Raw genomic sequence first — 13,051 nt, 5'->3', positions numbered from 1 at the left:
GACCTTTGACTCCTAATGAAGCTCAACCAAAGAAAAACTTTTAAATTATAGTAAGAAATATTGAGATAAATTTGGATAATCTTTTGAAAATTTTGGACACGTGAAGTCTACCATTTCATATTAAAGCTCGTTAGCTAGAGTAAATACGAAATGATTTACTTTTACTAAACAGAGAGGCTGTTTCCGAAAGACGCTCGGCTCAAAGAGGCAATATATCAATAGCATCAAAGGAACCATGAAACAAATAACAGCATTACTAGAACCAGAAAATAAACAAACAACAAAATAATAGCCAGTAGATACAGCCCGTCACTAAGAGGAACTAAAAAGTAGTATGACTGAACCTTAACCACTAACAGTCTAAGACTACGTCCTAACAGACTAGCCTCACTCTGATGCGCCATAGAAATATGCACAACTAACTCCTATCCTACAACCTTCATGCTCGACCTCCACAACTTCCTGTCTAGGGCCATGTCCTCGGTAATCTGAAGCCACGCCATGTCCCGCCTGATCACCTCTCTCCAATACTTTTTAGGTCGCCCTCTACTTCTCCTCGTACCCAACAAAGTCAGCCGCTCGCACCTCCTCACCGGCTCATCTGGGCTTCTCCTATGGACGTGCCCGAACCATCTGAGTCTTGCTTCCCACAACTTGTCATCCATGGGAGCCACGCCCACCTTCTTCCGGATATCTTTATTCCTAATATCATCCATCTTAGTATGCCCGCATATCTACCTCAACATCCTCATTTCAGCTACTTTCATCTTCTGGGTATGTGATTTCTTAACTGGCCAACACTCAACCCCATATAACATGGCCGGTCTAACCACCGCTTTATAAAATTTACCTTTAAGAAACGGTAGCACTTTCTTGTCACACAGGACTCCAGACGCAATTGTAATAATTTTGAATAATACAAAAATAAATTTGGATATTTTCCCGAATTTCAGATGCACCAATTAATTAATATTTTCAGAGAGTACTAGTACTAGTACTAGTTAAATACTAGCAGTTTGTTTGGATGGTTGTTATATTGTATTGTTATTTTAGTTATGATATTTGTTTTAATTATTACTTAAATTTTATTGTATCGTATTGTTAAATTCATTGTTACGTAATAACGAAAAGTATGATTTTATGTAACAACTGATTTGATTTGGTCGTGTAGTTACCTTATTTTTTTACCTTTCCATATTAAAAAATAATCTTATTTTATCTTTTATCCTACTTTTTTTATATACTAATTCTATCTCGTACCTCACTTTTTCTTTGTAATATTATAAGTTTTTTTTTCATATTGTTAGTAGCATGGTATCATGAAATAACGACAAATAATACAACACATTCAAACATTATATACATCAAAATGATATTACAATATGATAATATTATGAGTTATACATAGAGAGTGTTGGCTAAGCTTATAAGCTGATCAAACTGGTCTATAAGCGCATTTTGACTTCTCTACGTGTTTGATAGTGCTTATAAGTCAAGTGCTTATAAGCTAAAATCAGCCGTAAGTCATAAGTTGGTCACTCTCAACTTATGACATTTCATCTTATTAACACTTTTAGTTTGACCAAGACATTTACTAGTTTATCTTTAATAATATTTTTTAATTCACAAAATACTTTTCTTAAAATAATTTTCCTAACTTTCTCTTTGTCCCATATTTGTTGTTCATCCTTGTCTTTACAAAGAGACTTTTTAATTTATAATCTTGGGTGAAAATCATTTACCCTCCTCAACTTTGTGTAAAAAATCAAACTCCCCCCTCAACTTTGAACAATAATCATTCTCCCCCTTTTATCCTACACAATACCTTTTATGCCCTTGAATTTTTAATTTCCTCTTCAATTCAATACTTTTTTATTATATGATATTTTTTATGGTTTTAGCTATAACTTAAATTACGTAATATCTATTATAAATTATAATTAGAGTTCATTAAAATTATAAGTAGAATAAGTAATCAGAGTCAATTAAAATTACCTTATCTTTATGATTGTTATTTAATGTAATGCTTATTAAATATATATTTAAGTTATATTTTCTTAGCGACGGAGCTAGAAATTCATATAAGAGGATTGAAAAACACCCNATTCATATAAGAGGGTTGAAAAATATCCCAACTTTTTTTTTTCCGGACTGAACATGTGAGCTAAGGTAACTTGGGGTGTTTTTCAATCCTCTTATATGAAAAACACCCCAAGTTATCTTAGCTCATAAGTTCAATCTGGGAAAAAAAAGTTGGGGTGTTTTTCAATCCTCTTATATGAATTTCTAGCTCCGTCACTAAGAAAATATAGCTTAAATATTGTTGGGTTTTGGATGTGTTTAATTAATATATTAAATACTTAAAAGAGGGTGAATGGGAAATGGAGGGAAATAAAATTTTTGAGTGAAATTTTAAGTTCCCCCCCTTGGCAAATGGGCATTGTCCCATATTGGAAGAGGAAGAGGTTTTTTATGGGTATATAAGCAATTGCTCTTCTTCTAGCTCTTAAAGAGTTGAGAAGAAGGCAAGCCTCGCGCCGTCGTCGTCGTCGCTCGCTCGGCTTCGGCTTCGGCTTCGGCTTCGGCTTCGGCTTCGGCTTCGGCTTCGGCTTCGGCTTCGGCTTCGGATTCGGATTTGGTCAAATGATCGATTGATTGATTAACTTTTTGGACCAAATTTATTTGTTAATAGTAAAATATTAACAGAAATTTTATTAAATATTTGTTTTAATAACAAAATATTAATATTAAATCCAATCCGTTTTTCTGTTTTGGTAACAGAAAAGTAACTACCCTCTTCAATTTTCCCTCGTATTTTCCCTCTTTATTATTGAGTAAATGGCCATTTATGTAATGGCATTTATGCTGTGGGCGTTTTGCATAAACAGCCATTCTGAAGAGTTGCACCTCTTCAGATTTCAGCCTAACTTTGGCTATAAATACAACACTATTCTGCTCAGAATTTCACTACGATTTTTTGAGTTTCTTCTCCTTCTTCTGCATACTTTTAGCATCAAACAAAGCAAAAAGTAAGTGTGATTTGCTACCGAACTTTGTGTTCGCTGAAACACTGGGGTTTGAAGTACCACTACACCAGTGTGTAATTCGTTCTATCCTGGGAGGAAATAATCCATAACCTTGGGTACTAGGAGGGGATTAAATTCCTTAAGGAAACACTGTGAATTCAGTGGGCTCGAATTGGTTTTATGTCATTTCTGTTTATGTTCATTTCTGTTTATACTCATTTATATTTCCAGAATTATTTTACAAATACAGTCTACTAACAAATATATATATTTAATATGCATTACATTAAAATGACAATCATAAAGATAAATTTTAATTGACTCTAATTACTTGTTCTACTTATAATTTTAATGAACTCTAATTATAATTTATAATAGGTATTACATAATTTAAGTTATAGCTAAAACCATAAAAAAATATCATATAATAAAAAAATANAAAAAATATCATATAATAAAAAAATATTGAATTGAGGAGGAAATTAAAAATTCAAGGGCAAAAAAGGTATTGTGTAGGATAAAGGAGGGAGAATGATTATTGTTCAAAGTTAAGGGGGGAGTTTGATTTTTAACACAAAATTGGGGAGGGTAAATGATTTTCACCCTATAATCTTTTATAAATATTTATGGATATTCTAATCATTTTAATAAAAGAACATCAACTGCTTATATCAGTTTCAGCACGTCTATCCAAACATATAAATGCTTAATTAAAAAATCAGTTTCAACACTTAAAAATACTTTTCAATAGTTCAAGCTTATCACCAATTTATAATGAGTTAATCCAAACGGGCTCATAACAATTATCCAAGTGGGCAAATAGTAAATTGCGTATATTTCAGAGGACTTAAACGCCAAAACCTTTAGTTAAAAATCCTTAAACGACACTGCAACACTACATCCGCCTACAACACTCTCCTGCACTTTTGTCACACACACACACACACACACACACAGCTACTGTGTTGAGATGGAGAAGGCAACAGTAAAGAAGAAGAAGCAAGTGCTTCTATACTACTGTGTTGAAATGGAAGATGTTGCTCGCAAAATCGCTTCTGAATCCGACTCCATTATTCTCCACTCTATTAACTGGAGGTTCAATTCGCACCCCTTTATTTATGTCTTTGTATCAGCTTGCTATATACGCAAAGTCTAAATCTTTACTTGAATTTCTTGTAAAAAGTTTAAGTGTGTCGAGTCGAATGGTAAAATTGAATCAAGATTCCTCCTTTTATTGTTAGACGCTTTTTTTTTGGGGGGTGGGGGTGGGGTGGGGTTTGCAATTCAATTAACAGAGTTCTACCCAGTAGCTTTGTTTCGAATTATGTATTTGTCTTAAGAAATTTGTTGAATAGGTACAAATTATTAATTTAGACTTAAAAGATTTAGAATCCGAACCCATAAGCTTAAAATCGTGGCTCCGACTCTGGTTCTATTGTGAAATGGGTGAACTCCATGTATTAAAGTACTTTGAGGAAAAAAGTCCAAATTTATCCTCTATGGTTTAAAATTACCTCTCATTTGTGCTTCACCTTGGAGCTCCGTTAGTGGTCAACGAAAAAACGGGACTTTTTTCCTAATAACCAGGGTAAGATTCGACCCAAAGTATAAGGAGAGCAAAGTTGCTAAATTTCAGATGTAATATGGGCTAATTTAACCTTTTTTCTATAACGGTGTAATGACCTAAATCAATCACTATACTATACCTCAATCTGAAATGTATTGCTTCAGCTATGTTGAATTCTCAATGTGGATTTTCCTTTTCATTCACAGGATTGATCATTGTTTGAATATATTTGTATGATGAACATTAACCTGCCACAACCCTCTTCATTTATCTTGGTTTTAGACTGGCTATCATTTGCTAAACTAGACGGACATTTGAGGAATGACATAGCAAGACCTAAAATTTGGCTGAGGTATAGTAGTAAAAGATGTTTGTTTAAAAAAGAAAAAGAATCAGGGCATGGAAAAGGGTTATATAACATCACTTTTGCATTGATTAGTGGTTACACAGAAGTTCAAGTTTTCACTTCCTGCATATTCTGTAATAGGCCAATAATCAAACCTTCAACTGGCAACTTGTATGCGGAAGCATTTGACTAGTTGATGTAGTTATGAACCTTGATATGATGCTATGTACTATAGTAGAGGGGAGAAACACATTATCTACCAAGTTTCGAACCCTACACCAGCAGGCCCTCAGGATTTCTCAGTTATTAGAAACCTAAATTTCGTCGAGGTATAGTGGTAAAAAGAGACGAATGTTTTAAACAATAACCGGGGCGAAGGAAAAGTGTGCGTTATTTTTGCATTGTTTACACAGTAATTCAATTATTTAGTTCCTGCCTATTTTGTAAACAATCTTCTATTGGCAATTTGTATGCTAGAGGATTTGACTTGGTATACTAATTACCTTGAAATGATGCTGTTACTTGTACTATAGTTGACCCTTTACTGGGACAAACACTAACCAATATGAATTTCATGTTCCAGGAGTTTCGCTGATGGTTTCCCAAATCTCTTTATAAACAACGCACATGATATCCGTGGGCAGCATGTTGCTTTTCTAGCATCTTTCAGCTCACCAGCAGTCATCTTTGAACAGCTTTCTGTGATATTCGCACTTCCAAGGCTGTTTGTCGCCTCATTTACACTTGTGTTACCTTTCTTCCCAACTGGTACCTTTGAGAGGATGGAGGAAGAAGGAGATGTGGCCACTGCATTTACAATGGCCAGATTAATATCAAATATTCCAATATCAAGGGGTGGTCCGACCAGCTTAGTTATCTATGACATACATGCATTGCAGGTTAATTTATTTCATCATGTAATTGTATGCCATTTGTACATTTTGTATTCACATTGCGCTCTTATTTGATGTGATGGTCAAAGATTTTATCTAAGATTCTTCAATTTAATTGATAATTGGACTTCGCGATCATTCAGAAGCATCAATTTATACACATCCTATTTTGGCTTTTAGGTTATGCTTTTTACGGTTTTGCCAGAAATGTCCATAGTTATACTGAAAGCAGAAAATTTCACCTTTCTAATGTTGATTACAACTTTATTTTCGCTGTTATTACGAACATTACTGGCCAACAATACTCAATCTATATCACCAGTGTTATGTTTATCTTGCGAAGTGTATCCTTTTATGTGATATAGGCGCTCTAAAGATTTTCAAGATATCCACGTCCATCTCTGTTGAACGTACTTCTCTCTTTTCTGCAGGAGAGGTTCTATTTTGGAGATAATGTGCTGCCTCTGTTTGAGACTGGAATTCCACTGCTGAAGCAACGGCTTCAACAGCTTCCTAAGTCTGAAAAAGTGGGCAGGAGTTCTTCTGAGCTTATTTGGTCCTTTTTTTCCCAATAAAATTACCTTGAGATGTAGCAATGATGTTTTAATGTCTTTCCATTTTCCAGATAGTTATAGCCTTTCCTGATGATGGAGCTTGGAAGAGGTTTCACAACCAATTAGTTGACTATCCCACTGTTAGTTAAAAACGACATCTTTCTAATTTGGTTTCTGTATGTTTACCCAATCTTGAACTTTTTTGTAATCAGCAGATTTTCCTTTTTAGGTTATCTGCACTAAAGTGCGTGAAGGTGATAAGAGAATCGTCAGACTAAAAGAGGGTAATCCTGACGGCTGTCATGTGGTCATTGTTGATGACTTGGTCCAGTCTGGAGGTACCCTAATCGAATGCCAGGTACTCCAGCCTCTGAGATCTGATAAGGGTTTTAGTATCTGTGTGAAGAGTACTTGAATATGTGACAATCATTTGAAACTTTAATGTCTCTTGTTTCGTAAAAAGGATCTGTGCTTGGTTGGTTGAGTAATCATTCTGATTGATCTGTGTCATTTATTTACCTGCATTCCTTCATTAGTGAGGAGATTCTGGGGATTTATATATTAAATTATGTGACCATCTCATCTAAAAGTTTAAGCTATTAGAGAGAGCATGTTTTCATTTACTTAATTACATTCTCAACACGTCCCTTCACGTGTGGGTCTGATTTTTTTCATGGGCCAAGCATGGGAAATTCTCTTTGATAACGGGTGGCGGTGAAACTCGAACCGAGGCTCTGATACCATGTTGAGTTGTGTGACCATCTCATCTAAAAGCTAAAGCTATTAGAGAGAGCACACTTTTATATACTTAATTACGTTCTCAACATTATACCTTCCAAAAAAGAGATCCTACGGATTTATATTTTGTGTAATTATTAACTCTTAGTATTTGTTTTTGTCCTTTTTTTTGTTGGTGTGATAGCACACATATTGTATGACTTTTGAATCCCAAGCAAGATGATTTCTTCACATGAACAAGATCAAGGGAAACGGGCAGATTTATGGGCAATACACATGGCCGACAAACATTCACACAACAAAACAAGAATAAACTACCAAGAATACCACGTGGTCAGAAAGGTAAAGAAAGAACAAGAACTAGTAGGGTGTCTGAAGATATTAAGAAATAAAGAAACCTGATTACCTCAAAGTAAATCACTCACTTGAATGGATAATCTGTAAAGTTCTTGCGAGAACCACTAAGGTTTCTTAAGCCTCGCATGGGAGAATATTTTTAAATCATCCTAAATTGATTGTTTACACTTAAAACAACTTATTATCTATAATAAAAGACAACCCTAGAACCTTTCCAGAAATGTCCCCATGCTTAACTCTAAAAATCAGCAAAGAAGACATTAAAAATGGCCTAAATAAGGCAAAATAACATGTGGCAAACATGTACAAGTCCTACACACCTAAGTGACTGGACTAAGTCCCATATTCGCTCCAAATCAGTGACTTTGCATTCTTGAATTTCCCTCAAACTGAGCTACTTTTGAAGGCCTTGAAGCTTTCTCTTTGAGTGAAACTTTGTTATGAGCATCTTGGCACTTCATGTGTTGATTCTTGACTTTTTTATGACGCATGGCTCCCGCAAATACCATTGAACTCCTCACATCAGCCCTCCATCTAAGTTTACCCAAGAATTTCAAGCTATCCTTCTAACTCTAGCTTTTGGCATGCGTTATCTTTTTGTTGGATCCTCCGACGATGCTATCATGGTGCCTTCTCTTTTCAGTTAAAATTTACTATATTTTGGTAATATTCATTCCTTTGGCTTAAAAGTTTTAACTGAGCCATTGTTCTTCCACGTTCTGCCAAGGCGTCATTTTTTTGTCACAACTGGCTTAGAACAGACATAAGGTTATTGCCCTCAACAGTTCTGGACTGTAATTGTGGTACAGAACAATTACGGGATGAGGTACACTTAAGGATCCCAGCAATGCACTTAAAAGTAGATTATTGAATAACCCCCCAAATGTAAGGGAAAGGAGATAGGAAGTTAGAGAGTGCACAATAAAAATCATTCACTTCGAAACTAATACTTGCAAAACTCTTCTTTTAAGGACTTAATGACATGAAGAATGTTTTATCCAGACCTCCACAATTTAATGCATTCTTGTTAAAAAGCGGCGGTACTCGTCTTTAATGAGTACATTCATATGACAAGTTGCTAATATTGTACTTCTTTGATGCTTGGTTGTCCCAGAAAGTTTTGGCCGCTCATGGTGCATCAAAAGTTAGTGCTTATGTGACTCATGGAATTTTCCCAAAGCGGTCATGGGAGCGTTTTCTCCACAAGAACGACGGTAAATCTTTGAATTTGTATCTGCCTGCCTTTATAAGCATCTCCTTTACCAGGTTTCTGACTGTTACCAATGTTTTTGTTCTCAAGGTTCAGAGAAAGCATTCACTTACTTTTGGACCACAGATTCATGTCCTCATACTGTGAAAGCCGTTGCTAATAAAGCTCCATTTGAAGTTATCAGTTTGGCAGGATCAATAGCTGATGCTCTTCAAATCTGAGAACTTTAGACAGGATTAGTTATAGTGGAGAAGAGTTGAAAAACTTGTTCACTGACATGTTATAAGGGAACTTATAAGTTTGTCATAGCTGAGATATTTCCTGTTGTAATGGGAAACTTGCCTTGTGGCTTACCTTTGCCAACTTATTTCCTAATGAACAGGCAGAGTTTGCTTGAGCTATATTCTATGCATATGCATCATGCATGGTCTTAGAGGAATGAGTTCTCATCAACACTGTAGCCAATATCAAATTACAAGGATAGAATAGTTTCTTAGCAGTGGGGTGAATCAGAACATAAACGCGTAATATTGTCCTATTCAAAGTCGGATATAGTGCAGTTTGTCAGGTTCAACTAAACTTATTGCTTTCGTCTAGAATCAGGTGTATATTAATTTCTTGATTCTGTATTTGCCTATGGCACATCAAATATATATATATATATATATGTGCCTCAGACAACACAATTTACCTTTATGCAATAATTTATAGCCATGCAAAATATGTGCCTCATTTTACACAAGTTCAAAAGTTTTTTTTTTTTTTTTCTTAAACTTCATACCAGGTTCACATAAATTGAAACAGTGAGAGTATATTTTACCATCCATTTTTATGAAGGGTCGTCGTTGGCAATGCAATTTACTTGTCGGTGAATATGGGTCAACTGTGTGTATATCTTACACTAGATTTTCCTCTATGCTTTTATGTTTTTAGCAGTACTTTGCTTGTGGTATCCCCTCTTGACCACTTTACCCAACCCAAAGAAGGGACAAGGTTTCTTTCTTCTTCTAACAAACCATAACAAATCAATCAACTAAACCTCAATACTAAACTAGTTGAAATCAATAATATACATTTCCTATATATCTTGCTCTTTAGATCATTATTATTACTCATATATTGTTTGCTTCCGTTATCTTATTATATACTTGTTGTCACTCTTTGTTGCTTCCTTCATCCTCTCACTAAGGTCTAAAGTCTGCGAACACATTACCCCTCCCCAAACACCATTTGTGGGAGGGATTACACTGGGTTTGTTGATGTCTTCCTATACATCCTGCTCTACCATCTATTACTGTGAGGATTCAGCACATGTTATTATCTTTAGGCAGACCATTAACCACAATAATGTAATGACATTGGTTTCCAGAAACAACATAAAAGTTTGCTACTTTCAGAAAAATTACTATGCATCCTTTGGAATAAGAAAGCATCATTTAAACCACAAATGTGATAAATACAACAGTAGGTAGTCATTACATAATTCAAGAAAGAATGCAGGGTCTGTTAATCTCCATCCTATACACTTATAAAACAGCCCCACAAGTATAAAAAAAAGTATGCATTAATTAGGTAAGAGAATCCCACCAAAACAAGAGGCATAACAGCCAAAAAAGTAAAAGTAGAAAGGAGAAATCCTGCATTGCTGCAACTAGCAAAGCATATCAGCTGAGGAACTTCACACTTTGGCTGAATGCTTAAACCTTATTTTACTCCCCTTTGTTAAATAGATCATCAATTGTGTCATCATTCTACATATAAACAAAATGCTCTCTGCCTCGGTAACAATTCGTCTTACATGCTCTAGAGTGTCTTTCATCCAAAAAGTAGACACTGCTAGCACACACAAGTAACTATATGCAATTTCATGGCTTCCTTAGTTCCTTGACAAATTATGTACTCGAATTTCTATTCACAGTTAGAACCCATTGCCGCCATTTATGAATAAGAGTCAGCTGCTTCCAGTGAATATCTCTGGCTTCCCATCGAGACTACCCTTTGGGCTATCAAGAGAATCTCCCGAATAGGATCCATCAGGCCGACGAATACAAATATTAAGATTGCTCGATGGCAAAGTTTCCTGACGAACCAAAAAAAGCAATCAGTTCAACGATGTATTGACTGGGTATGTTGTTGTTGATGTCAGTTGAACTAAGGATATGACATCATGTTATTACACCTCAAAGAAGGCAGTTTTTCGGTTATACAAAGATAAACTATACTCTTGTCTAAGCTACCTGATCAGCTGCATCTTGGCCCTCTGACTGGAAAAGAATTGGTCGGCACCGTTTGTCTTCATTCATTAAGCTTGAGTTCTGGAAGTGAGTAACCAGAGCTACCTTTCCCTGGATACGTGCATAAGCCAACGTCGCAACTTTTTCACTGTTAAACTTTTCCCACTTCTTCCCATTGAATACCTGCACAAGTGTCTGAGGTTATAAGGCCATTCTAAAATATTATCCAGATAAGATACGAACGCGCAATTTTTTTTGTCTGAACGAGGGAGATACACCACATTCAACTAATTCATATGAAAATGGTTCCAAAAATTTTCACCCGATAAATTTGTGGTTATTAAACAACAAAGAACTCAAACCTCATAAAAGGAGACGATATGTGCAGGAGACACCATGTTGATGAAGGCATAACCAACATTACATTTATTCTGAAGCAGCAAAGCAGCGAAACAATCAGTTCTACTTTCAGTATAATGTTATATACAAGTCACTCAAAAGGTCTACCCTCCCTTATAAATTTATCGAAAAATGTTAACAAAGGAAAGAAATATACTACCTTGAAATCAATTGGCAAATATAGGAAATCGTATGTATTCTTATGAGTCTCATCAATTGCTGCAAGTAGCATCTTCGACGTGTACCTTAAATGAAGAGGAAAAACATAAAAGAGTAAGTGTAAAAAGTTTTACCAAAAAACACTTAATTCTGATTTATAATTTCGATAGTTCTTACTTGTTTGGGATGTTCTTAATCATCAAAGTGGTCCTAGTATCTTCTCCTCTTCTGATCTTCTCCAGATCAAGCTGATACTGTTTCTTGTTGTCAATCTGATTACCACTCTCAATTTTCCGACTTCGACCACGTTCAATTAGTCCTTCGCCGCTAACTGTTCCTAGTCCTCCGTAAGAGCCATTTCCGGAAAATATAGGCCCATTCCTTGTCAATGGCATCATTCTAGAGCTAGGAGAACCACTGTCAGTAAAGTTCCCAGTAAGACCAACACCCATGTTCATCGCTCCAAGGGAACCTATATTCATCACCTGACTTCCATTGTTATGAGTAGAACCTCCACTTCCAAATACAAGTGGGTTTACATATGATGTCTGAGGAGATTCCGGGAAACCAAAATGCCTTTCCAGAGGAATTCCAGATGGAGCGGACCCCACGTGATGCGATCCGAGGAAAGAACCTTGCCTACGTGAATGGAGATAGCCTTGTCCTTGTCCATTTAATGCAAATGGAGGATGTGCCATTGATGAAGTTGGCCAGATAGAAGAGTCGGTACGCTCCGAGTGAATAGGGGGACTACCCCACAGAAACTGTGGACCGGTAAGTGTTGCAGTACCAGATGGCTTAGAGTTGTTACCAAATGGCATAGATCCCATGCCTGAAGCTGGATTCCTCTCCGGGACTGAAAAAGAATGCTGATAATTACCCACTCCTTGCGCCAACTTTGGACTAGTAGTTACCTGATTCAAATGGCCAACCCTTCCGGTATCTTTACCAATAGGTGCAATCTTCGGACTTGAGAGGTGTGCAGGAAGAATAGAGGCCAGCCCTGGCATAAGATTACCATTTACAGGGCTGAGATTTCTCAGACCAGGTGATTGACTATAACCTCGCAAAGGATTGGATTCAACAGGACTGCCGAAGTTTGACCAGCTGCCTGTTGGATATATAACACCATTATCAGGCTAGACTCTCCAAGGTTAACATCAGCAGTTATGTTACTTATTCAAAAAAAAAATGCATTGATTACGTCAATGGGAATACCTGGAGGAGAGCTGGCCACCGGAGAACCAACTGAGTGCCTAAATGTTCGAATTTCATCGCTTTCCAGTTCTTGACTTAGTTGCTGCATCAAACTAGACATGCAAAAAAAATTATTTTTCTTCCAAACTGGTCAAAAACTTGCATAATAGATCAACATCCATCTGAATGATGCAACACGCTTTTTTCCTGATCCAAGCAAATTAATCAGCCTTTACAGATGGAAAGTGATGATAACAGGTTTCTCGGTGAAAGGATAGGCTGGGAAATCCACTAATGCATCTCTGAGACGTTCTCTAGATGCTAGATGTATCCGATTAACACTCAAAGCAAATTTTAAATTCCCCCCCCCC

General features: G+C 36.2%; 2 protein-coding genes across 2 annotated transcripts in view; one reads left to right on the top strand and one right to left on the bottom strand.

Moving 5' to 3' along the window:
- LOC109230703 (ribose-phosphate pyrophosphokinase 4-like) lies at positions 3,904–9,092 on the top strand. The gene is made up of 7 exons (XM_019396106.1): positions 3,904–4,121; positions 5,523–5,838; positions 6,264–6,359; positions 6,458–6,526; positions 6,616–6,744; positions 8,596–8,695; positions 8,782–9,092. Exons 1-7 carry the CDS (start codon positions 3,997–3,999, stop codon positions 8,910–8,912), a joined length of 966 nt encoding a protein of 321 aa, XP_019251651.1. The 5' UTR covers positions 3,904–3,996; the 3' UTR covers positions 8,913–9,092.
- The window catches only part of LOC109230702 (protein MEI2-like 2), a 7,868-nt gene continuing 4,923 nt past the window's right edge, over positions 10,107–13,051 (bottom strand). Inside the window, exons 8-13 of the mRNA XM_019396105.1 lie at positions 12,702–12,793; positions 11,661–12,594; positions 11,485–11,569; positions 11,288–11,356; positions 10,929–11,108; positions 10,107–10,771 (exon numbers count right to left, since the gene is read on the bottom strand). Coding sequence (XP_019251650.1) covers positions 10,643–10,771; positions 10,929–11,108; positions 11,288–11,356; positions 11,485–11,569; positions 11,661–12,594; positions 12,702–12,793 — 1,489 coding nt within the window. The 3' untranslated portion in view covers positions 10,107–10,642. The remainder of the gene's footprint in view (positions 10,772–10,928; positions 11,109–11,287; positions 11,357–11,484; positions 11,570–11,660; positions 12,595–12,701; positions 12,794–13,051) is intronic.

Source organism: Nicotiana attenuata, chromosome 8 (genome assembly GCF_001879085.1).
Source record: "Nicotiana attenuata strain UT chromosome 8, NIATTr2, whole genome shotgun sequence".
NCBI classification, from domain to species: domain Eukaryota; kingdom Viridiplantae; phylum Streptophyta; class Magnoliopsida; order Solanales; family Solanaceae; genus Nicotiana; species Nicotiana attenuata.
This window is presented reverse-complemented; position numbering and strand designations above follow the sequence as displayed.